A 25,312-nucleotide genomic window follows, 5' to 3' on the forward strand; every position below is an offset into this window, starting at 1 on the left:
TGATGTCTGCATCTGGTGAGGCATAATTCCGGGCATAAAAGTCATGTGAGTTGCAGCAGAGAGAGGGATATCACCAGTAGTTCTATACGCTGAGTGTGTCAATTATGACAAACACGCCCTTGGTCCCAGCCAAGGGCCACCAGCCATCGGTGACGGTTATCACTCCCTCCTTGACTGCAGGGCTAAATAAGCAGTAAATAGGGCCAAGGGAAAACTATTCAACTCATCTGCTGGGTTGTGCAGAATGTGAACAGCTCCTCATTTGACAGTGAATAAAGAGAAAACCCCAAATATGAGGTCTAATTTTTAAGCAACTGAGCCACCCCGGCACGAGGTCTAATTTTTAAAAGCCCTGCAGAACATAGACAGGTAATGGCAATCTGGTAGGCTCCAAATAGCAGCAAACTTTTGAAAATGATTTACGCTAAACACTAGAAAACATTTAGCGAACTATGGGCGTTCTCTGTAGGCTGTATGGAGCATGTCTTCTATTGAAACCAATTGGAAAGTAATAAGCATAATGAGATTAAAAGGCTATTAAAATGAATTTTAGAAAAGCACTAAAGTGAACAGAAGAAATTAGAAAGAATTTTGTAAAATATGTACACTTTCAAGGAAACTGGAGCTTCTACAGCCATTATTAAGAAGTAACCAGGACTGGAGCGCCTGGGTGGCTCAGTCAGTTAAGTGTCTGACTTAGGCTCAGGTCATGACCTCACTGCCAGTGGGTTCAAGCCCCATGTCAGGCTCTTTGCTAACAGCTCAGAGCCTGGAGCTGTTTTGGATTCTGTTTCTCCCTTTCTCTCTCTCTCTGCCTCTCCCCTGCTTGCACTCTGTCTCTGTCTCTCTCTCAAAAATAAATAAACATGTTAAAAAAAGATAATCAAGATTGTAACTATGTGTGTTGCTATACATTAACTAGATTAATTGTGATCGTTTCTCTGCATATACATATATTGAACCATTATGTCATACACCTGAAACTAATATATTATTTATAATTATTATAAATAATTATTTATTATAATTATATATTATATATTATAAACAATAATTATAATATATTGTTACATATCAATTATATCTCAATAAAAAATATGAGACAACCAAGGAAATCTGAATATTGCCGGATATTTGGTGATATTAAGATATTTGTATTACATTGTTAGGTCAGCAAACCTTGTCTATAAAGGGCCAGATAGCAAACGTTTTAGGCTTTGTGGGCCTACAGTCTATTTCTGCTACTCTGCTATGTCACTATGGCCTGAAGGCAGCCACAAACAACGCATGACAAATGGCTGTGGCTGTGTTCCAATAAAATATTATTACTAAAAATAAAAAAAGGAATCAATAAAAAGTAAAATTGACACCAGAGAAAATCTAATACATAATGTCAAACTTGAGAGGTTTCCACAGAATCTAGAAAAGAAAAACAGAAAAGAAAATGAGAGAAGAGAGTAGACATAGATGAATAAGAACAGAAATTGAACCTAAGAGGCCTTGGCATTGTGGAAGAAGAAACAAGAAAAACAGATCAAGAACTAACAACAAAAGCCACAGCTGAAGAAACTTCACAGAGATGGGAAAAAAGAAGAAACTCTCTGTGTACAGATTGAAAGGATTCAGTATGACTAAGCTAAATTAAGAAAAAAATGTATCCATGTCTATCCTGACAAAAGTTTTGTGTTTCCAGAGACGACGAAAATTATTTAAGGATGTAGGCCAAAAACAAAAGAAAGCTAAACCAAAGCAAATAAAGGAAAACATTAATCTTAAATGAACCCAAATCAGCCTGACCTCAAACTTCTGCAATAATAAATATCAGAAGACACTGGAGCCATGTTCACGGGATTCCGAAGGAGAAAAAAAATGTAACTGAAACCAAATTCTATTACATTCACATGTAAGGCCGTAGAGTACAATGGTTAAGGGTGCAGGATTTGGAGTCAAAGAGCCTGAGTTTAAATTCCAGCTGCCCCAGTGATCAGTGTGTCCTTGGGCAACTCACGTGTTTCATAGGACAGTGGTTGGTCTAAATTAAATGAGATAATTCACATGAAGTACTCAGAGCACTTACTAAAAGCCATTTGAACTTAATAAATCCAGTGGAAGTCAGAAGTTTAACTCAGATCTGCCTGCATCTAAAAACAGGCTCACACACCTTGTTGTCCAGTCCTGACCTCTCTGACTCTGCTTTGGGAGTTTGGCACCCGCCTCTGTGATTAGAATTACAGTACCTATAAATAAATTTTAAAAAAACATTAAAAAAAAAGAATTACAGTACCTATAATGGTAACTGGGATCCATTCTCACATTTAAATTGTCAATGGCTCTTCGAAGGTTCCAGGGTAATGTAAAGACTATGGAAGGAAGAAAATATTTTATTAGAAGGAGCTTAAGATTTTCATTGGTCACATCAATCCAAACACCATTTAAATCAGGCGGTATCCAGTTTCAATACTTAACAAAATTTTCTCACAGTCTCTTCCTCTTACTATTAGCGCTATTCAAGAAGGGACAGGAGAGTTTCTGGTGCCATTTGATCCAGATGCCCTATCTCATATTTGATAACTCCTAGCAGCTCTGAAAAATAAATGTTGGATCATGTGGAAACATCAATGGAGCTAGGATTTTGTTGTTGTAGTGTTGTGGCTGTTTTTCAAAGGGTCAGAAGATGCAATAGGCATAAGCCGGGCCCTCCTAAGAGGAGAGAACTGCAGCAAGCATAGGAGACAGGGGTTTCTTTTATTGTAGTTCACTTGCAGATCTGTGCTAATATCAGATCTTTGCATGATTATAGATACCTCTCTAGAATGCTGCTTCTCCTGCTTTCTTTTCCCTGCCTAGCGCTTCAGCAGTTGATATAGTCATCAGCTTATCTGGAATTGAGGTGCTGCATACCTATGCCTTATCTATTCTTGTGCCCAAAGTGACAGGAAGGTCTGGAAGCCATATTTTCTATATGAACCAAAGAACTTCTCCGATTTGTGATGTCATGTATAAGTTTCATGAGGTATAAGCAAAACAAATCAGTTCCGTGTCTAATGAATCATTTTTATTTTATTATCACATGAATTAGACCTCTTCTAGAAAATCCAAGGCTTCTTTATCTCACAACTTGCTCTTTATATTTGCTTGACTTCTGATGGACAAGGAGGAGGTAAAAATTCTTATTAGAAACAGTTTGGTTACTAGCAACAGAAAGTGCCTTTTGCAATCATAAGCAAAGGAAATATTTTGAAAGGATATGGAGTTATACACAAAACTGGGGGAAAATAAAAGTTTGGGAAAAACCAAAACCCCAAATTTTTCTTGAAAGAGAGAGATACAGAGAAGGAGATAGAGAATGAACAGGGGCAAAGGGAGAGTAAGAGAGAAAATCTTAAGCAGGCTCCATGCCCGGCACAAAGCCAGCCGTGGTGCTCTATCTTACAACCATGAGATCATGACCCAAGCCAAGATCAAGAGTAGGGTGTTTAACCAACTGAGCCACCCAGGCTCTCCCAGAACCAAAAATTAATGAAAGAGACAGAGAATGGAAGAGAGAAGGAAAGTAGGGAGGGATGAAGAAAGTGATAAATAAATAGGGATTAATTGGACAAGGTGAGTCACCACATTGGCTAGGGTAGGGTATGGGACATTGATTGTAGTCTATCACCCCAGAGAAGAACATCCTTGTGTATAAATGGAGGGTGGATGTTAGGCAAGCAAATACATGTGATTTTCACTACCAAAGTGTTCCAAAGTACTTACAAGCCTTAAATGACTCTCTCTGTCTGTCAGATGCACATATATTGCTTAATGCAGTTTCTGTTGGGGATTTCACTAAACATTGTCTATTCACACTCAGCGCCCATTTCTAACCCCTCCTATGTTTTTCAATACTTCCCATTCTTGGGAAGGCTGCAAAAGAACATTTGACACCAAAGTTCTGGAAATGATTTAAGTTCCATCAGTGAAATGCAACTGCATGAGATTTGAAAGGCAAGAAGGGGCAGGGAGGGACCTTTCAAGTATTTATTTTTCTGCAGTAGTAGCAATGCCAGACCCTGGCAGGCGTCAGATTTTCCAGTGGCCAAAACAGACTTTGTACTGGCCCAGTCACCAGTCTCACAGTCAGGGGCAACTGAGGCATCAGTCAGAATTTCCTTCAGTTCACTGGTTTCGGGACTATACCTACTAAAGCCTGAGCCTACCGAACAGCAGATGCAACCTCTATTCTACTGACTCTTGCGATAATTTTGTGAACCGCTAACTTCCCTATATTAAAGCCCTTTCTAATAGAGACAAGTGAAGCCATTTCTGTGTCCTGAATTACACCGTGAACGACACAGGCATCAAAAGGCTCCCTCAGTGTCACTATCAATATAAACTTTGACCTTTATTGCACATTCTTCCAGAGCTACATTGATCACCAATACTGTGTGTTTTATTTTCTTGTGTAGGTGGCAGAATTTTGTTGAACTGTTGAGTAAAGCTTCCTCTGATTTGCCACACGATTTGCCTACAGGTGAGTTGGGTTATTTAGTTCCCTGAGTGACTTCCTGTTTCCCAGAGCTACACTTGATTCTGTAGCTTCACTGTACGGGTTTGCTTGTTGGGTTTCGTCTCACTGCTTCAAGAAACGTAAATGGCTCACCAGCAAAGAAAAAGTAAAAGTCAGAGTTGCCTCACTGGCTATCCTTTTAGGCCAGTTGGATCATGAAAGGCATAACCCTTCAAGTTCTATTATATCGTGAAACAGTCTCTTGTGATAGCCCTTTAAGATGAATACAGCACACTTATGGGAGCAGTTGATGTTATTTATTAGAATTTCAGTTGCACAACCCCTTAGATCTAGGAATTCCTCAGCTAGGTACTTATCCCACTGGCATCTCACACACAAAAATAATTAAATTAATAAAATAAAATAAAATAAAATAAAATCTCTTGCAATATTGTTTAGTAAATGCTTCTAAACATGGAAACAAAAAAACATTTTTTTAACAAAAATAAGAATGGGAATGATGAAAAATCCTTCCAGGGACAATTTAATTAAATTATAGTAAATGCAGTTGATAAAACTATGCAGCTGTAAAACAACATGGCTGGCCTTGATACAGGAAGATTTCCAAGACATATTATTAAGTGAAATTATAAAGATTAATTTGGACAAAATATTTAGCAATTAGCAAGTTTTAAATATGACAGGTGAAAAAATATGCATTGATATTAATCTGCTGTTGCAATTTCTCTATTTACCACATCCATCAACCATTTACTAATTACCTTTTGGCTCAAAATACAAGGTACCGAAAGCTTGAAGGGATTGGGGGTTGGGTGCACAAGAATTAGAAGATTCAAGGAGCAAAAAGAAAATGGTGCATGTATTCATTTCCTTAAGGCTGCCGTAACATGGTACCACAAACTGGGTGGCTTACAGTAACAGAAATCTATTCTATCACAGTTCTGGAGACCAGAAGTCTCAAATCAAGGTGTCAGTAGGGCCATGCTGAAAGCTTTCCTTCCTTACCTCTTCCTGATTCTGGTAGCTCCAGGCATTCCTTGGCTTATGGTTGCTTAGTTCCACTCTCTGCCTGTCTTCACCTGGGCTTCTTCCCTCTTGGTCTCTCTCATGTCTCTTTATCTGTATCTCCCTCTTCTTTTTCATATAAGGACATCACTGTTCATTGGATTTAGGGTTCTCCCGAATCCAGAACGACGTCATCTTAACTTGATTACATAAAAAAGATTTCATTTCCAAATAAGACCACATTAATGGGTACCAGCGTTAGGAGACACAATTCAAAGCATGACAGTGGAGGGAACCCAGGAATTAGTAGCTGTAGGAAGCAGCTATCATCCTGAGGGCTGAAGGAACACAGATAAAGGGTACTGTTAGCAGAATCCTGGCTAGTGCTCCTATGTAGCTGATTCTAGGATCTCCAAGAATATGTCAAGCACCTAGAGAAAGAATTTTGAAGGAGGTGCCGCACAGCTGGTTCTTGGAATGCCACATAGTTTGAAGCTCAATCCTTTACAATGAGGCTGGTGCTTGGATGTGTGACAGAGCACCTTGTGGTCAATACTGGGCCCACTGAATGGGATGTGCTGTAGCTGTTAATCTGAATTTTGAGTTTCCACATATGATTAGTGCTGAGAATGCTGAGAAGCGTTATAGCAGTAGCTCTCCCCTGATGCTGGACAGATACTAACAAACTCCAAAAACAAGAAGTGAGTACTTCTACTCTACTCACATTCCAATCTTCCTCCCAGTGTCTACCATTGCTGGAATTTAGCCTAAAGCCAGGAGACCAGGGAATCTGGGTAATGGAGTTGTAGATCCCCTGCCCTGCATTACAGAAAAGAGAGAGAAGGGATGTGCTAGACGACAATAGGGTGATATCAAGTGAGGGTTCATTTTTCATGGTGAGGTCTGTAACTTCAGAGAACTCATCTTTGTTGAAAAGACAAAACAATTACATCAAAATAACAACAAATATTTAACATTTTTTAATGTTTAGTTTTTGAGAGAGACAAAGTATGAGCAGGGAGGGACAGAGAGGGAGGGAGACATATAATCTGAAGCAGGCCCCCAGGCTCTGAGCTGTCAGAACAGAGCCTGGTGTGGGGCTTGAACTCACGAACTGAACCGTGACTTCATGACCTGAGCCAAAGTAGGATACTTAACCAACTGAGCCACCCAGGCACCCCTCAACAGCAAATATTTAAACCAAACACTCTCTCTCTAATATAAGCCAGGTCATTTGATGCATTAGTTTGCTAGAGTGGCTTAAACAATAGACATTTATTTTCTCACAGTTCTGGAGACTAAAAGTTCAAAGTCACAGTGTCAGCAAGCTCAGTTGGTTTGAGGCCTCTCTCTTTGGCTTGCAGATGGCCTCTTTCTCACTGCATCCTCACATGGTCATTTCTCTGTGCATGCACATCCCTGGTGTCTCTGTATGTGTCCAAATTTGTGGTCTTATAAGGACACCAGCTAGATTGGTTTCTTCATTATAATGGCCTCAATTGAACTAAATCATCTCTTTAAATGGCCTGTCTCCAAATACAACCACATTCTGAGAAACAAGGATTTAGGGCTTCAACATAAGAATTTAGGAGGACAGAATTTAACCCATAACATACAGCATAGAAAACCGTATAAAAATATGTGTTGAAGTCACACTTTTACAACTAAATAATCACCTTCTATTCGAATGCTTATTTTACTTCTCTTGGACCCGTTTTTCTCATTTGCAAAAAGAACAGCAAATGTGAAAGAAATAAAAACCTGAGCTACTGCTCTGACTGGATTAAGTGGGAGTCTGACAAAAGTTTTTAGGCAATATTGCATTCTGCAGAGGGACAGGACTGTGGCAGTGTTATTGTTGCATTGGTGTTGTGATGGCCTGTTGCTTACTGAGCAAGTTCATGCCTTGATCTCTTCCCGTTCTGTATTGCTAGAGCTATGCTGATAAATGCTCTTAGACTCTCAAGGGGGCATTTATTCTGCCAGTTTTCTAGTTCCACAGGTGAGTATTATGAAAGAAGGTATATTTTAAGAAACTAAAGGCAGGTACTCATTTGGGGTGTGAAGAATTGTGATGTATCTCATTCCTGGGGCCTGTTTTCATTCAAAGATTCTATAATAACCTGTTAAAATGATTTATTTTTACATATACTGCTTAATATCACAAACTTCACCTCATTTTAACCCACAAGAATCCTATGAACTTGTTTTTTTAATATACCCATGATTATCACATAAATACTTAATATCTGTGACTTATGCTAAGATATAGACTGGGCTACTTTACAGTAAGACCAAATCTATTGGCATGATCAACACAAAGACTAGATAAAAGACAAAACAGTATTTCTCTGAAAGCTATTATTTGGAATTCAAATTGAATATCATATACAAAGGAGAAAAAAACCCTTGGAAGAAGTTAACATCGTATAAAATCTTTAGAATTGTTCATATAAAATTTCCAGATTCAATTATAAATAATCAGGAATGATACAAAACAGGAAATGGATTTTAAAATAACCGTAATTAATATATATAACAAAATGGATAAGATGGAGAATTTTAGCAAATAAATCTATAAAAGGAATCGTATGGAATATCTAGAAGTAAGTAATATATAACCTAAATTTTAAAAACTCAATAAATGAGTTGAACAGATAGTTGGGCATAGCTGAAGAGAGGATTAATGAACTGGATTATAGTAAGGTAGGAAATACCCATATTGAAGCATGAAGGAGAAGTGAGGCTAGAATGCACAAAAAAAGTATAGGAGACATATAGGAAGTGGCAAAAATATCCAGTATATATGTAATAAAGTCACAGAAAGATAGGGGAAGAGAAGAGCTGAAGCAATACTTGAAGCAATTATGACTGAGAAATTTCCAGACCTCAAACCACAGATCCAAGAAATGCTATGAACTCCCATGAAGACAAATACAGAAGAGCTTAGACCCCTCTAAACATGCTATGGACTGACATCTACGATAGTATTTCACAAAAATGAAGTATGCCCAAGTTGAATCTTTTCACTGTGGAGCCTGTGAGTGAGGATGAGGAAGAAAAAGCAGAAGCACAGAGCAGGGATATAGCAAAGCTGCTATCGGGAAGAATGACAGTAGCCTCAAAGGTGCATTGATCTCCTCAAACATTTCTTGAAGACCTATCACTCAACACAGGAAAACGACCAAGAGTTTAGCCTCCCTTTTATTATGGGGGGGGTAAAAAACCATAGTCCTTCCCACTTAGAACTATTTCTATTGAAGGAACAGAAAAGCCAACTCGGCTGAGACAATACAGAGGTTTGGTTTATCTAAATGAAAAGTCTGACAGCAGCAAGAACCAGAGACATGCTTTGATCTAGTCATTTAAATAATAAAATCCAGGATCTGGCTTCTCTCTGGCTCTCTGCTCTGCTGTACACGGTGCTGCCATCATCGTTAGGCTCTACCTGGTGGTGCCCCAACTATCCCAGGCACTTCTTCCGCAATCACAAAATAGCTATGACAGCTATGGTCATCCCTTTCCCAACACTGTCTTTCCGCCCATCCTGCCCAGAGGAATTTTACTAGCTGAGAAACGGTAGCAGATCTCTCCTCTAGTCTCAGATGCTTAGAGTAGATTTTTATGTTCACCTTTGGACCAAGGCTGTGATTAGGATAGCCATGATAGTCTTCAACTAACTAGAGACCAAGCTTGGAGCTGGAACTGGGGGATCATTCTTACCAAACCACAGCACTAGGATGGGGGAAGAGAGGTGCCCACAAAGCAAAATATGGTTCCTATCACTAGAAAAGGATAATGAAGGGGACAATCACCAGAGAAGAAATGAATGATGGAAGCCAAAATAGTAATAATAAATTCCAGTCACCTGCATGGCCCATGAGACCATTCAGTTCTGTGAATACTTGACCCACTTCCCTTTTCATCCTGCATCAACAAGGCTCTCCTCTCAGCTATTGCCTGAGTGCACCAAACATTCCTCCCTCCCTTGTGACCTTTCCCTTTATGATAGCTTTCTCTGGAAATGCTCTTTCTGCAGACATTTGCATTCCTTTATCCTTTGTTTCTCAGAGCTCTATTTGAATGTCACTTCAAGAGGCCTTTGGTGAATTTCCTCCCTTAAATAGCAACTGCCAAGACTTCCCCACCCCATAATTGGCTGCAGTGGCATTTCTAGCACTTATCACTACTTGATATTATTCTACATATCTATCTGTGTGCCCTCACCCCTGGAATGCACACTCCCTGATAAGATTGTCTCATTCATTGTTGTATCACAGTAAGCATGTAACAATGGTTGTTGAATGCGTGAATGAATTAGAATCCCAGACCTAACCCTACCTCTGTTGTCTTAAGCAAGAAACTGAACCTCGTGTTGCCTCAGTCTCCTCATTGGTAAAATGGAGACAATTTCTACCTCACAGGGTTATTCTTTAGATTAAGTAAGAAAACACGTGAGAAGTGTCTGGCATATATTTAGATATTTGACATACATTAGTTTCCTTCTCATAAAAGTTTCATTCACTAGGTCTGAGGAGGCCAGAAGTCTTTATTTAAATCAGTTGTTTTCTCCTGTGGCTTCACTTTAGAACTACTTAGGGAATTCTTTAGACGTTCTGAGCTGGGTTCTCACCCCCCAAGATGCTGATTTAATTGGTCTGGTGTGCCGCCCAGGCACTGGTAGTTTTTAAAGCTCCCCAAGTGGTAGCATATTAACAGCCAGGGCTGAAGATCACTGATTTCAAGTCATTGGGGAGGGGGGTGGGGGACAGGGAGGGCTGGCTGCGTGATGATCAGAATCCACTGGAAGCCCTGTAAAATCTGGCCCTTCCAACACCTGGAAATCTCTAGAAGCCAGCTTGGCTTATTTCCCCCAGTACAAATCATCAACTGGCAGACTAGACAGATGGTTATTATTTATCCTTCCTGCTGCGTTAGAAAAAAAAAAAAAGAGCTCTGCCTCGGGTTTCTCCAACCAGTTTTACATGTGCAAACCATTACCTCCTTATATGCTCATAGGTATTAGAAGGGAGAAAGGGAAGCTTAAGAGAGACCAGGGAGACTAGCACGTATTTTCTCCTAATGTAACTTTGAGAAGTGCAGACAAAAGAGAGAAACTGGCCTGGGACAAAGGCTAGGTTCTAGCTCTTATGCTGAAAGGGATGATGTACACCAACAGTGCCCAGGAAAATGCTTGGCACATCATAATTAATGCTAAGTCTCCTTTTCTGGGGGACTGAGATTTGTTTAAGACCATATAATAATGCTAACACAATAACAAATAATAATACCTTGCACTGAACATCTTCCCTGTGCTAAGTATTTTCTCTCAGTAACTTTTTTCAGTCGCCACAGTATTATTGCAGACTGCCAGAAACATGCCCTTTTCACAACGGACAACATTAGGATGGGAAAGCTGGCAGCTGGTAAAGGGAAGAATCAGGTTTAGCACTCAGGTCTGACACCAAAGTTTTTCTTGCCACCCTTATGCTACATACTGCTTCCAGAATCCTTTTAACTCTCAAACTTGGTCATTCAGAGAAATTGGAACCTTTTCTCACTGGCAGGAAGCAGAAAGCTTTTCTTCCACACACTGGGTGAAACGAGCAGGGGCCAGTGCTACTAGGTGATGATGGGTTCCCATGGCAAATTTTCAGCAGATTAAATGAGATCTGCCTCAAAGGGTCTGCCTTAACTGGCTATCATGGTTCTCATTAAGCATCTATTAAGTCTTACTCTAGCATCTGGGTTAGGAATAGGGGGCGGGGATAAAGGAATGAAGAGAAGGGGCACCTGGGTGGCTCAGTGGGTTAAGCGTCCGACTTCAGCTCAGGTCATGATCTCATGGTCCATGGGTTCAAGCCCCACATCAGGCTCTGTGCTGACAGCTAGCTCAGAGCCTGGAGCCTGCTTTGGATTCTCAATCTCTCTGTCTCTCTGTCTGTGTGTGTGTGTGTGTGTGTCTGTCTATCTCTCAGGAAAAAAAAAAAAAAAAGAAATGAAGAGAGAAAAAAACTCTCCTCCCATAGGGCCTGAAAAGGTATTAGAGAAATAGAACTATATAGTCAGTGGCTCCATTTTCAAGGCTCCAAATCAGGGCACCTGGTCATTCATTTAGTCTAACCAGTACTTATTCTAATGCTGGGTGCTGGAGCTTCCAAGATTATGAAGTCACCTTATCTTCATCAAGAGACTGAAGGAGAAGATGTATAATGGCTCATAGGTACAATATTAAAGGTGTAACAAAAGGCATTTCAATCTGATATGTAAGTTACCTTACATGAGCATCCTCATGCAGGTGCCACTATTAGTTAACATTTATCGGGCACTTGTTATGTGCCAGGTGTTTGCTTTACAGCTTCTAGTCCATTTGATCTTCATAATAACCCCTGGACAGCACTATCCAGCTTTTACAGAAGTGGAGACTGAGACACAGTGACGACAAGTAACCTGCCCAGGGTCATGCAGCTGATAGAGACAGGAGCTGAGACTCTAACCCAAGGCATCCAGCTCCAGAGCCCAAAACCTCCACTCTCCGCCTTTCTACAAAATGTATCGATTAAACCATTTTTATTGAAAGTAGTGAGGCCCAACTCAGGAACAATATGTATTTGTTAATGGCACAGTTGAGTAATGCAATATATATTGAAGCTGAAGTTCCCAGAAATGTGTATTGTGTGGTCGTCGCATGGGTTTGTAAAATAAATGAGTAAGTCACCCAGTGGGATGGAAGTGGCTAGTGATGAGTGGATGATATGTGCAATAAGCCTGAGAGGGTGCCAGCAGAAGGGAGCCATGTCTTTTTCCTGCATCCTAAGGAACTTTCTTCTACTCAGGAAGGCAGCAGCCGGAACAAGTAGTATCTGGGTAGTAGAACCCCCTGGGTTAGGGATGATGTCCAAACCTCTTCCTGTACAGCACCTCTGAACACTGAAAGGGGCAAGAAAGACACAGGGTTTATCTGACCCACTCACACACCTGCATGGAGCGAAGGGCAGAGGTTCCTGCTTCTCTGTAAAGAGGCAGAACCGTGGAAGGAGGCCCCTTGTCACTCTCCAAGCCGTAAACTCCCTCCTGACTCAAGGCAGCTCTATAGGCTGTTGTCTCTTTATCTGGGCCTCTGTTCGGCATCACTGCCAGCATCACTGTTACTGGAAACTCCTATTCATCCCTCAGGCCCCCAGTTTAAGCGTTACCTTCCTCCAAGGAGCCTTCTCCGATCCTCCACCATTCCCACCGCTACCTCAGTGTATGTTCAAATATTTCCGCATTTTCCTTTGTTGTGTTTCTGGTAGTTTGTAACTAAATAATAACGTTGAGCAGGTTTTTAGCATCTACTCCCCTTTTGTGAGCTCCATCAAGGCAGCCACCAGATCTCTTTCATCTACCAGCAGATCCCTAGCATCCAACACAGTACCAACCAGGTAGCAGAGCTTCAACATTCTCTTTGCCTGCATAGATATGCATATGTACTAGAATGAAGAGGCCCAACTAACCCCTTCCATGTTTTCTTTCTTGTTCAGGCAAGAAAGCAAAAGAAACCTCCGCCACTACAACACAGGCTGAAGTTCCTAAGGTGTCTCAAGGCCAAACAGAACATATGGTATGCACCTGGCTACGCAGAGCATGGGGAAGGGCTTCAAGGATCCTTGGCCTTCTATTCTCTGATGCTGGGTGGGGCCCTCCCTTCTGGGTTTTTGATTTCCACCCAACACCTTGATGTCAGGCTATCTTTGACTTTGAGAGTCTCCTCCAACAGAGAAGGGAGGAATAACTCTGAGAGTGTGGGTTGGTTCCCATCCCAGCTGGTATGCACACAGATCTCTCTCAACACAAGGTGATGGGCCCGCCATCTGCCCCAAGAAACCAGACTTGTAGCGTGGCTACAGGTGTCCTTCCAAAGCTTGTGACCAATCCCCCAACTGCCATCAAAATAAAAGATGGCTATAAGACCTATTTTAACATCTTAAGTCCAGCTTCCAGAATCTGAGGGTGACCTTTTCCCCAGACATCACATTTTAAAATGTATAGGGCTCTTTGATTTAAGAAAAAAAAAAAAAAACAAACTGGCAAGCAGTTAAAATCCGCTTTAATATTCCCAGCACTTAGCCAAAAGAAGATGCAGACAGAATTGCAAAACAGCCTGAGTTTTTCTGTTGTTGTTGTTTTTTTAAATGCCCGGATTAGAACATAATTCATCTTAAAATGACGGGAGGCCTCTTCATGCACTTCACACTTTGAAATATTTTAGAAAATAGTATCCATTTTGGCAAGCCTCTTGCCACGCAAGAAACAACAGCAAATGCTTTTCTCCTTGAGTGTTAAGTCTGTTGTGAATAAGATTATAAAAAATATACTTTGCTCTTTTATTTTGCCTCTTGTTTGAGGATTTTGCTGCATCCCCTCTGCAATAACTGATTCTTGTCACATTCCTGTATAAGCAGCATTCACTGCCCCAATTTTTAGAGAGTGAAACTAAAGCAGAAGTTTGGTAAAGCAAATTTCCTATTTTCCCAGGGAAAATCATTTATTTGTTCCCTTATTCATTCAGTAAACATGTCTTTAGACCCAAGGGTGTGCCACCCACTAACAAGACCGTGAAGATCCACCAGTGACTACCTCACAGGCCCAGGCTCTAGATCTCTGGTAGAGGAGAGAGATACTGTAACAATCACAATATCCTGAATAAGGGCTAGGATGGATAAAGGAGCTACAAAGAATCACCCCTCAATCTGCCTGAGCTTTGGGGAAGGCTTCGTACAAGAAGTGAAATAGGAGCTGGGTCTTGAAGGATGTGTAGGAGTCCTCCCAGCCAAGGCATGAGTGGTAAGAAGAGCTTTCACAACAGAGGGAATAGTATATATAAAACATAAAGGCATTATACAGCTTCATTTTTTTTCTGGGTTTATGTGGCTGGAAAAAGATGAGAGAAAAAGATGCATCCACAGGGCTGAAAGAAAATAAGCAAGGACAAGAATTTGGATGGTCTTATGTGCCAAGTAAAGAATTTGGACTTTATTCTGATAGCATGGGACTAAAACAGTATAGGATGTGTTACTTACTTTCTTACTTACTTCCTTACTTATTTAGTTGAACCTAATTCAGGTCCATACAAATCTCCCCCTTTCCCTGCTTTTAGTGGTCAAAGAGGCTATTGAAATGTCTGAAGAAATACAAAGTTATTTTAAATCAGCTTCTCCGATCCAACAACTTCTTTGAATTCTCTACAATCATCCACCAAACTCTATCCAAATGTGCATTTAGCTGGGTAGATTAAGATGATCTAAAGTGTTCACCAGATTTCTTTTTTTTTTATGTTTTTATTTATTTCTAGGAGAGAGAGAGAGAGAGAGACAGCGTGAGCAGGGGAGGGTCAGAGAGAGAGGGAGTCACAGACTGAAACAGGCTCCAGGCTCTGAGCTGGCGGTCAGCACAGAGCCCGACGCGGGGCTCGAACCCACGAACCGAGAGATCATGACCTAAGCGAAAGTCGGACGCTTAACCGACTGAGCCACCCAGGCGCCCCTAAAGTGTTCACCAGATTTCTAAAGTGGCCCAAGGCTCTAAAGAGTAGAACCCTATTTATTTACCTTTGAAAACTTTCAGCTGTTTCTTAACATTGATTTTATCAGGCGGTGTGTTTACTGGCCCATTTTCCATTAGATGCCCAGTCCTGCACCATGTATGTAGACACATGGTAATTCTCTCCACAGCCATATAGATAGACAAGATGGGCAACTCCTGGAAAAGTGGGGTTGGGCAGATCAAACAATAGACGTCCACTCTCTTCATGGTGAGTGACAGCATGGTTTACACGGTGCTGCGGGGACTCATGTGTCTAACTGTTCTAAAAGCAACACTATTTTGTGCGGGACACAGGGTTAGAACACCGCAATGAGCTGGACATGACCTCTGCACCCTCCTTCTAGTTTTGTGTTGACCACTGACCGTCTGATCTTAGTCAGTCACATCTATTCCCTGGGCTGCAGCTTCCTTTGTTAAGTGAAGAGGACAGACAGACCACAGAGGTGCTTTATGCTTAGTTAAAATGAGCCCAGCAGCCTAAGATCACATCAGTCTGGTTTCAATCACTTTTTGTCAACAATCTCACACTCATGTTGCAGACGTTTTCCCACCAAGAAATTATAATAGGCATTACCTGAGGCCCACCCCCTTGTGTATCCTGTTAGTATAAAACAGAGTAGAATATCATGAAAAGCCTCAGTTACAAAAACCTTTGTTTTGTGTAAAGCAGAAATGCAACCTGAATTAAGTAATGATTTCACCCTTCTCCTAAACACACACACACACACACACCCCACCCCCCACACAAAACACTCAACATAGTAGTTTATATCCAGCAAGAATTGGCAGATATGGTCCTATCGCACTGAGGATTTGAACCACATCCTCTGGCTTTACACAGCCAGGCCTTGCAATAAATCTTGCTAGCTGTGTGGCCTCCTCTTTGGCCAAGAGACTGGAGGAGCTCTTTGTGGTGAATGTATTGCCAGTGAGATGCCTGTGTTGTTTTGGTAGAAAATTCCAGAAGAGGAGCTGCAACCAGAAAACCCTCCTGCTGAGATTTCAGCCCCCAAAGGTCCCCTGAAGGCTTTGCAGTTCAGGCCAATCTCACAGCCTTTCATGACTCCAATGGTAAAGAACAGGAATGAGTCTGAAGAATATGAGACATGGATTGACAGGTTCAGGAAGCTGGAAAATGCCCTCTACCTGTGTGACCTGAGTAATACAGGTGAGGTGGGAAGCTCACAGCTGATACATCTTTCTATTTGTGTTTTGGTCTGGAAATGGACACCTCCTTCTCTTTCACTGTGTGTGTATAGAAACCATGTGCACTGGTGCTGGGGTCACAAGTGGGAAATTCAAAGATGAGTCAGAACCAGACATGAATCAACCACCAGTTTGCTTACAGTTTCTCTGTGTCTTTGATCCTCCTCCATTCCACTACTGGAGTCTAACCCACAATCCAATCTTGTTTCCAAGATTTCCTAACCAAAGTCTTCAGCTTGCCCACTGACAGGCTGAGCTCCAAACTACTTAGCAAGGCAAAGGCTGGTTCTGTCCACCTGACCAGCCTCTTCTCCTTTAACTCATTAGTCTCTCAGCATATCGTACTCTGTCTCAGGGAAAGAGCCTGTCTTCCTCAAACATGCCATACTTTCTCCCATGGCTGCTCCTTTTCTAACCCTATGCCCAGACAGTCTGAGCTGTCTACCTCTCTTCTTCCTACCCTACCCCTTGCCAACTCTTCATCTTGTCCACCTAGCAAGCTCCTGCCCAAATATGTTTTATGTTAGAACTCAGGCTTTACTCCTCTGAGACTCCCATGATTTCCCCATGACAGATCTAGGCCAACCTTTATCTGGCCTCCTAGAGTTCTTTAATTATCATATTTGATATATTGTATTTTTTCATTTGGGGACGTACTACAATATCACCAATAGACGATCTTCCTTTTTTTTCTTTTTTTTTTTTTTTAGCTCTAGCACCTTGCATCATTCTATTCAACTTTTTAAATCTGTTTTAATGTTACTTATTTTTGAGAGAGAGAGACAGAGCATGATGCGGAGGGGCAGAGAGAGGAAGACAGAGAATCTGAATCAGGCTCCAGGCTCTAAGCTCTCGTCACGGAGCCTGACGTGGGGCTCAAACCCATGAACCCCAAGATTTTGACTGGAGCTGAAGTTGGATGCTTAACCTACTGAGCCACCCAGGCACCCCTATTCAACATTTTTTTGAGGGAACAAATAAATGAGTATAAATACATACATAAATCCAAGATGGAAGGTGATAAATACCATTATAGTGTGCTATGTGTGCATTCAGAGAAAGGAGAATTCCTTCCTAGTGAGGTGATCAGAGAAGGTTATGTTAGTGTGAAGTTAACCATTAAGGATAAAGTGCAGTTTACATACAAAGGAATGAAATAGACTTTTCTGGCAAAAGTGCAAATTATCCAAGCAAAGAGTTATGTGTGAAGCTCAGTGTAAGAAGTTTGGTTTGGAAAGAATACAGGGGCTATTAAGAAGAATGTTAAATGATAAAGGTAGAAAATATAAGATTCTCGATCCAAGAAGATCTTAGAGGCCAGACCAACGAATCTGGATTTAGATCAAGGAGAATGAATTGCACTTTGAGTTTCTAAGCAGGGAAGTGGTATGATGAAGTTATATTTCAGAAAGACCCTCAATGGCTATGTGCAGATTGAAGGAGAAACAGAAAGTAGGAAAATGAGAAAGGAGGCTATTGCAATGTCCAGATGAAAATGAAGGCCAGATCAAGGTCAGAAGCCTGGGGAATGGAAAAGAGGGAGCAGATAATAAAGCACCTGGACTGAAATCGTTGTACTTAATTACATTCTGTGTTTATGATGAGTTAGTGTATTATGTGTGGGGCCTAAAACTACGGAGTGCATGGAAGTAGAGAGAATGGTGATTGCCAGGAAAAATGGGAGATGTTGATCAAAGGGTACACCCGTTCAGTTATAAGATGAATGAGTTCCAAGGACTTAATGTACTGCATGAGGACTCTAGTTAACAATGCTGTATTGTACACTTGAAAGTTGCTATGAGAGTGGAGCTTTAACATGCTCCCCACCACAGCAACAACCACAATCAAATGGTAATTGTGTGTGATAAAGGATATGTTAACTGACCTTATTGTGGTAAATATTTCCCAATATATGCATGTATCAAATCATCATATTGTACACTTTAAACTTACACAATGGTATATGTCAATTATATCACAACAAAAGAAAGAGCAGATACATTAGTACTCTCTAGAAGTAATCATGTAACAGTAGCAGTGCTTGTATTTTCATTCTCTGTGTATATTTGTTTCGTTTTGTTTTAAATTTCCAAAGCACTTAACTCTAGACCATAATAGTATAACTACCATTCAACTCTAGACCATATAAAGTGTAACCACCATATAAAACCCAAGGACTTCAAAGAGAGGGGGAGAAAAAATTAATGAAAAATTCATCTAGCTAAATTAGAAAATCATTTATTAAACATGTGTTATGAGCCTAGCACTGCACTAGAGGCTGGATCAGAAGGAAAACTAGAAAGGATGAGACATAGTCTCTGGGGGTGCCTGGGCGGCTCAGTAGGTTAAGCGTCCAATTTCGGCTCAGGTCACAGCTTGTGAGTTTGAGCCCTGTGTCAGGCTCTGTACTGACAGCTCAGAGCCTGGAGTCTGCTTCCAATTCTGTGTCTATTTCTTTCCCTGCCCTTCTTCAAGTCTCTCTCTCTCTCTCTCTCTCTCTCTCTCTCAAAAATAAACAAACATTAAAAAAAATTTTTTTTAAAGACATGGTCTCTGGCCCCAAGGAGCTTTTAGGTCTGACACCAAGATTGACAGTAGTTAAATGCTGAAAAGCAAACATTTTCAAGGACAACATGTAGTAAAGTATTATAATTGAAGACACAAGATTAGAGTCCAAGGGAAAGAGAGTAGAGATTAAAAGAATTTCATCTTCTAATGTGAGATGAGTATTCAGAAAGGGCTACATGGAAGAGAGCGCTCTTCCCAATGTCCACCAAAGGTTCGATCAGAGGAGAGCACAAGAAAAGCTGAGATAGATCACTTAGAGATGACAGTGGACAAAAGGAGATTAAAAGAGTACTGAAAGGGTGCCTGGGTGGCTCAGTTAGTTAAGCATCCAACTCCTGACTTCGGCTCAGGTCATGATCTCATGGTCTGTGAGTTCGAGCCCCACATCGGGCTCTGTGCTGACAGTGTGGAGCCTGCCTCGGATTCTGTCTTCCTCTCTCTCTGCCCCTCCCCTGCTTGCTCTCTGTCTCTCTCAAAATAAATAAAAATTAATTTAAAAGAAATATCACTGAAATAATCACGAATCTAGGTATTCCTACCAGAGTGGTGATGGGGTTACAAACAAAAACAAACTAACAAACATCAGGTGGAGAGAGAAGACTTTTCAAAAGAAACAAATGCTAGGTTGCAGGGATGGATGATGGATCATAAACTTAGTTGCTAAAAGTCTCCCCAAAGACTGGGGCCTTTCTCATACTTCTGAACTCTTCTGAGGAAAAACAGAGTCTTGTTGATTTTGGAGGTCTACTCCAGCAAATTTGAAATGCCTCTCTCATGGTATCTTCACTATTTATGCCTGTTTTCTCTGTTTCTATGAAATTCACTGGTTCCTTGTCAGCCAGGGAATGTGTCAGCCTGATCTGGGAACATCTATAACTATCTTTAATGAGGAAAGAGGATTAACTGAGGTCATTTCATTGGTTTATTCACCACAGTATTTAGCTGACCACCACAGCCTCATTCTAGACACTGAGCAGATGATACCTACTTTGCCTATTGATGAATCAGTGTTCTTTATTATGTGCAAGGAAATATGTAGGCCAGGGTGTTCTTCATTCAGGGTGAAGACAGACCATCCATCATCAAATTAGTGTTTCTGGGAAGCTACTCTGTGCTTATTTTCTAACAGGGGTGGTCAAGAAAATATCCTTGAAGAGGAAGAATGAGAAATGACTGTGAATAACTGGTCATGTTTTCTAAAGAAAAAAGGGCGGTTGGAATAAATGTTTGAGTGAATGGTAGATTTGGAATCTTCCCAATGAACTGAAGGCTAGATAGAAAACGTTTTTGAGTTCAAGGAGGCAGAATGCAACGAGAGCCCTCAAGGACATTCTTTGCATGAGTCTGGACTTTGCACACATTGAATCACTAACTCCTCACATCAACCACATGCTGAAGGGATTAATGTCCTTATTTATGGAGGAAAAAGCCAACCTCAAAGTGGTGAAAGAATAGCCAGTGGGGAGTTGAGCCATAATTCAAACCCAGTTCTATTGGACTCCCCACTACCCTAAACGCCCATGACATACCAGAAAGAACATGAGGTTTCACTTGTTGCCTTGCTGGTTGGTTCTTTGTTTGTTTTTACCAGAAGACTTAGATTCAAGTCCAGACTTTACTAATTGCTGAGCCCTGAAAGCCAGTTATTTATATTCTCCAAGCCTATTTCTTGATCTACAAACTGTTAACAATAAAACATACCTCCCTCGATTTGAGAAAGGATCAAATTAGATTTGAGAGTTCTTTGTAAACTGTAGAATAAAGATGTCAAAGAAGGTCTTATTAGTCCTTTAGTTTTGGTGCTGGTGGGACAAGAACAGATTTTCAACACTAAGATGTATTGTAAGTGTTATTTTATGCAGCTCTCATAGGCATTCCCTAATGACAATAAATTAGACAGATACAAATTTCAGTCAGTGGACTCTTGTTTAACCCTAGGAATCTTCCACCAATGGTAAAGCTCAGAAGATAGTGGAAAATGTTCCCATGCACACCGGTGGTGATTTCTAGATGTATTTTTTAACATTACTTTTAATTTGTAATTAAAATATAAACTCAGTTGTGTATATTTTAAAAATCTCTTGTTAAGATACATTCTTATATATTTTAAATAATATTGATGCTATAACTATTATAATTATCTGATAATAATACTTGCATTAATGAGTGCTTACTAGTTCTGGGCACTGTGTTAAGCTTTCATTATATGCATTTTAATTATCCCTATATTAAAGTTGAGGAAACTGAGGTTCAAAATGTTAAAGTAGCTTCCCCAGTCAGAACTTATTCCAAAACCCAAGGCTAATATTTCTAGAGGCAGAATATGAGGAAATGTCTTGAGGGATCCAACCTAGACCGGACCAATAGCAGCCACCAGATCAAGAGAACTGCAGAGATACAATTGGCCAACTCAAAGAAAGCCATGTCTGCCAAGATCAACATTCTAATAGAAGAGATAGACAATAAACAAATGGAGAGAGGATGGGATGGGATGGGACAGGATAGAACCAAACAGAACGAATAGAATAAGTCACATTAGGACATGTCTATAGCCCACTGTTAAGAATAGCCATCAGAGAGCAGTTCAAAGGGGAGCATCATGCTCAATAGTGTTTGCTCACTTAAATATGAATGATACTTGGGGCACCTAAGTGGCTCAGTGGGTTGAGCATTAGACTTCAGCTCAGGTCTTGATCTCGCAGTCCATGAGTTCAAGCCCCACATCTGGCTCTGTGCTGACAGCTCAGAGCCTAGAGCCTGCTTCAGATTCTGTGTTCCCCTCTCTCTCTGTCCCTCCCTGACTTTCTCTCTCTCTCTCTCTCAGAAAAATAATAAACATTTAAAAAACACACAAATAATACTTGGCAGCTTAAACAGAGATAACAGGTATCCAGCAGACACAAACTCCAACGGGCCAGTAGTGACGTTTACAGCATGACTGGGGACCACCTCCGGTCTCTTTGAGAAAGAATTTCACAGTGGCTATCACAGCCCGCACCAGTACAGAAGAGGAGGAGAACAACATGCAAGAGATGCATCTTTAATCCCTAGAAGAGATATTTAAAAACTTCCCTTGACACCTGTGGTGTAGATCCTCACAATTCAAGGAACATAGTTAGGGAACAATCTGAGCCTTACTTGCAACAATCTCTTCCCCCTTATTTTATAAGGTGGTGCAGCAGTTAAATGCATGGTTTTAAGCAGCCTTGGGCAAGTAACTTACCATCTCTATGCCTCAGTTTCTCCCTCTGTAAAATGGACTGTTGTGAGTATTAAGTGAATTGTTACTGGTAAAATGTTTGGAGGAGTGCCTGAAATATGATAAATGGTATGTGTGTGTGAGAGAGAGAGTCATTATTGTTATTGTTGTATTCTAGTTAATTTTCTACATATCTTATCATCTCAACTGGTCAGGGATCTTCCTGAGGTAAAAGGTCACTTCTCTAAATCCTCTATATTCCCAAGCACGTATCTGTATCTAACATATATGAGCTCACAATTAGGAACTTATGAATGAGTACTTGATCTTTGCTAATGCTGTGTTCTACATTTAAAGCTCTTCTCTGCAATGGAGCACCCAGGTGGCTCAGTCGGTTGAGCCTCCAACTTCCACTCAGGTCATGATCTTGTGGTTGACGAGGTCGAGACCTGCGTCCGGGCTCTGTGCTGACAGCTCAGAGCCTGGAGCCTGCTTCAGATTCTTTGTCTCCCTCTCTCTCTGCCCCTTCCTTGATTGCTCACACTCTGTCTCTCTCTCTCTCGCAAAAATAAACATTAAATTTTTTAATTAAAAAAAAAAAACACTCTTCTCTGCAACTACCAAAATCCACCTACTCTCAATATGGAAAGCACCTTGGTACTGATACATATAACACATGGGTACCAGGCTGCATCCTGTGATAAGCACGGCCAACTCTATTACACAGATTGAGACACTGAGCCCTGAGCAATGAGATGACTTACCTGTAATCACACAACAGATAGGAGGGGGTCACAGTAAATACATTTCTAGAAAAGCATAGAAATGAGCTGTTTGAATCCTGCATGTTTAGGAACACGTGTGGCTACTTTATAAGATAAAAATAAACCGGAACAATTATAACTTGACTTTAGCAGGTACTCCACCTGTTATAAAAATTGGCCTTAAAAGTTTTATGGCCACAGAGAACAACCTTCAGTTGCTTTAAGAAGCTTCAAGTGTCAAAATATTAGCATTTTAGCATTTTGTTTTTACTCAGAAGTCATTTGAGCTAATAGATTTTTTTTTCTCTTTTTTGTTTTCCCCTTCTTTTTTTTCCCCAAACCTTCCACCCACCCAACCCAAATGCAGGAGTCCTGGAAAAGGAACGGGCCAGACGCCTCATTCACAACTACAATCTCATTTACAACCTGTCCCTGAGCCCTCGGAAAATCGACCAAGCCTTGCGGAGATTCTGTGCAGGAGAAAATATGCTCTTGGAGCCAGCACTTCGGTACTTAAAGGAGCTATGATAACAAACCCATATTGTGAGAACAGATGTTTCCCTTTTCTTCCTTTCTACCCAGACACGTGTTTCTCCCCAGCCCGTGTATGGTGGCAAAGGCACTGTCAGAGTCAAGGCCGATTCAGCAACTGGAGATGCTTTGGACTTGGACTTCATTTCTGGCTATGCTGCTCCCTTCTAGGCAGCCTAGAGTGACCCGAAAAAAACAGGTTTCCTCTCCTGGGGTGGCAAGAATCCAATGTCTTAAAACCCCCTTTAATTCTAACAAAGCTCCTTGTTAACATTACATGGTTTTGTCCCCTACATTGCTGATGAATCTTCGCTTTTGCAAACCCTGCAATTCCATAGAGTAAAAAATACGCCAGATATTGTCAACTCCCACAAATGCCTGTCACATAAGTATACCTAAATATATCATTGTTGGATGTGGAAGCCAGCCTTTCCTCCAGTCGCTATTCTAGGAAGGATTTCCACATGATAAGGAAAATAAAACTGGTAACAATATGTTAATACTGAGGGTAGAGCAGAATTCCAGGCGAGGTTTTCTGAACAAGTGAGCCATTGTACTCATTACAGGAATTGCTGCTGTTACACTGTCCCAGGCAGATAGATCTCCAGAGTACTGGATACACTTCTCAATGTGTGACACCAGGCACAAAGGGTTCTAGAACAGGTAACATCTTCTTTGCTCTCTCTGGCAGGAAAATCAGGCGAAACTTCCCACCAGTCCCCATAGTTTTTTCTATCCAACTTTGCACCTCTCCCAGAACACACACATACTCACACATCACACCACATAGGGAGCATGAGCTCACTGAAGGAATACTAGCCTAGGACTTCAGGGACAAATGTGTTCCCAGAACCATTATTAATGTGGCATGACCTGGATTCTGCTTTTCAGATCTGTGTGGGAGACTGGAGGAAGGAGTTAGGTCAAGGGGAAAAGCAGAGAGATCCCGAAGTATCCCTTTTTATCCATTTTACATAGGGGCATGTCTCATAAAATCTTAACAAGCCCTTAAGAATAAAATAATTTTGATCTATTAACACAAATGATCTCTAAGGGCTTCAAGGGTGAACCTGCTTTAGTTTTTATGATCCTTGAGTAACCCAGAAAAATGCCTCGTAAAGCAGACTGACCACCTCTCTAACAATTCTAGAACCCTTGGACCTAGTTGCCTTTAAGGTCAGAGAAGTAAGCAGACAAACGTGGCTTTCTCAGGCACTCCAAATTTCAAATGAGGAAAATTAGAATATTAGATCAGACAATTCAGTATACATTGGGCAACCAATGTGTGCTGGGACCTGGGCATATTTTGTTTCATCCAACTGTGACAACTCGATATGGCAGGTTTCACAACTCCAATTTGCAGATGGAGAGAGAGAGGCTCAAAGAAGTAAAAGGTGGAAGAGCTGTTGAGAGTGCTTGCCTGTTGATAACTGGCCAGAGGGATAGAGCCTCCTGGAGAACATGAAGAATGCTGCATCCACCCTGCATCTCTGTGGGGAAGTGAACTGGAGAGAGGGCTGGGTGAATGGAGGCCCTAAACATGAAGGCAGGGTTATCAGACTCAATTGTGGAGTCCTGGAGAGCAGTGGTCTTGCCGTACCCAATTCTTTTCTGTGAGATCTAGACTAGCTCCTCATGGATAGCCTTAGCACCCAGCAACTCACACAAGTGGAGGCGACTCCGTCATCAGAGACTGCAGCAGAAAGGTGCCCTAGGGCATTGTGACTGTAGGTAGTGCACACCCTGTATACCTGGAGAGCTTGCTGACTGAATGCTTCTCTGAGTGGGTGGCAATGGCCAGACCTGGATCTACAGTCACCCCGCCACCACTAGCCACCCTTCAACAGAGAACAGAAAAAGAATAGGCTTTAACCCAGCCCAAATCCATCTCCATCACTTCATAGGTAGTACCTTTAGAAAGGGTTTAATCTCCATGAGCTTCAGTTC

General features: G+C 41.1%; 1 protein-coding gene across 1 annotated transcript in view; it reads left to right on the plus strand.

Moving 5' to 3' along the window:
* The window catches only part of CUNH1orf87 (chromosome unknown C1orf87 homolog), a 77,584-nt gene extending 53,926 nt beyond the window's left edge, over positions 1-23,658 (plus strand). Inside the window, exons 9-12 of the mRNA XM_039238045.1 lie at positions 4,446-4,510; positions 13,036-13,115; positions 16,052-16,265; positions 23,202-23,658. Of these exons, the coding sequence (XP_039093976.1) occupies positions 4,446-4,510; positions 13,036-13,115; positions 16,052-16,265; positions 23,202-23,362 (520 nt within the window). The 3' untranslated portion in view covers positions 23,363-23,658. The remainder of the gene's footprint in view (positions 1-4,445; positions 4,511-13,035; positions 13,116-16,051; positions 16,266-23,201) is intronic.
* The last annotated feature ends 1,654 nt before the right edge of the window (positions 23,659-25,312 follow it).

This window comes from Hyaena hyaena, unplaced genomic scaffold, assembly GCF_003009895.1.
Source record: "Hyaena hyaena isolate Hyena2069 unplaced genomic scaffold, ASM300989v1 scaffold_5, whole genome shotgun sequence".
Taxonomy (NCBI): domain Eukaryota; kingdom Metazoa; phylum Chordata; class Mammalia; order Carnivora; family Hyaenidae; genus Hyaena; species Hyaena hyaena.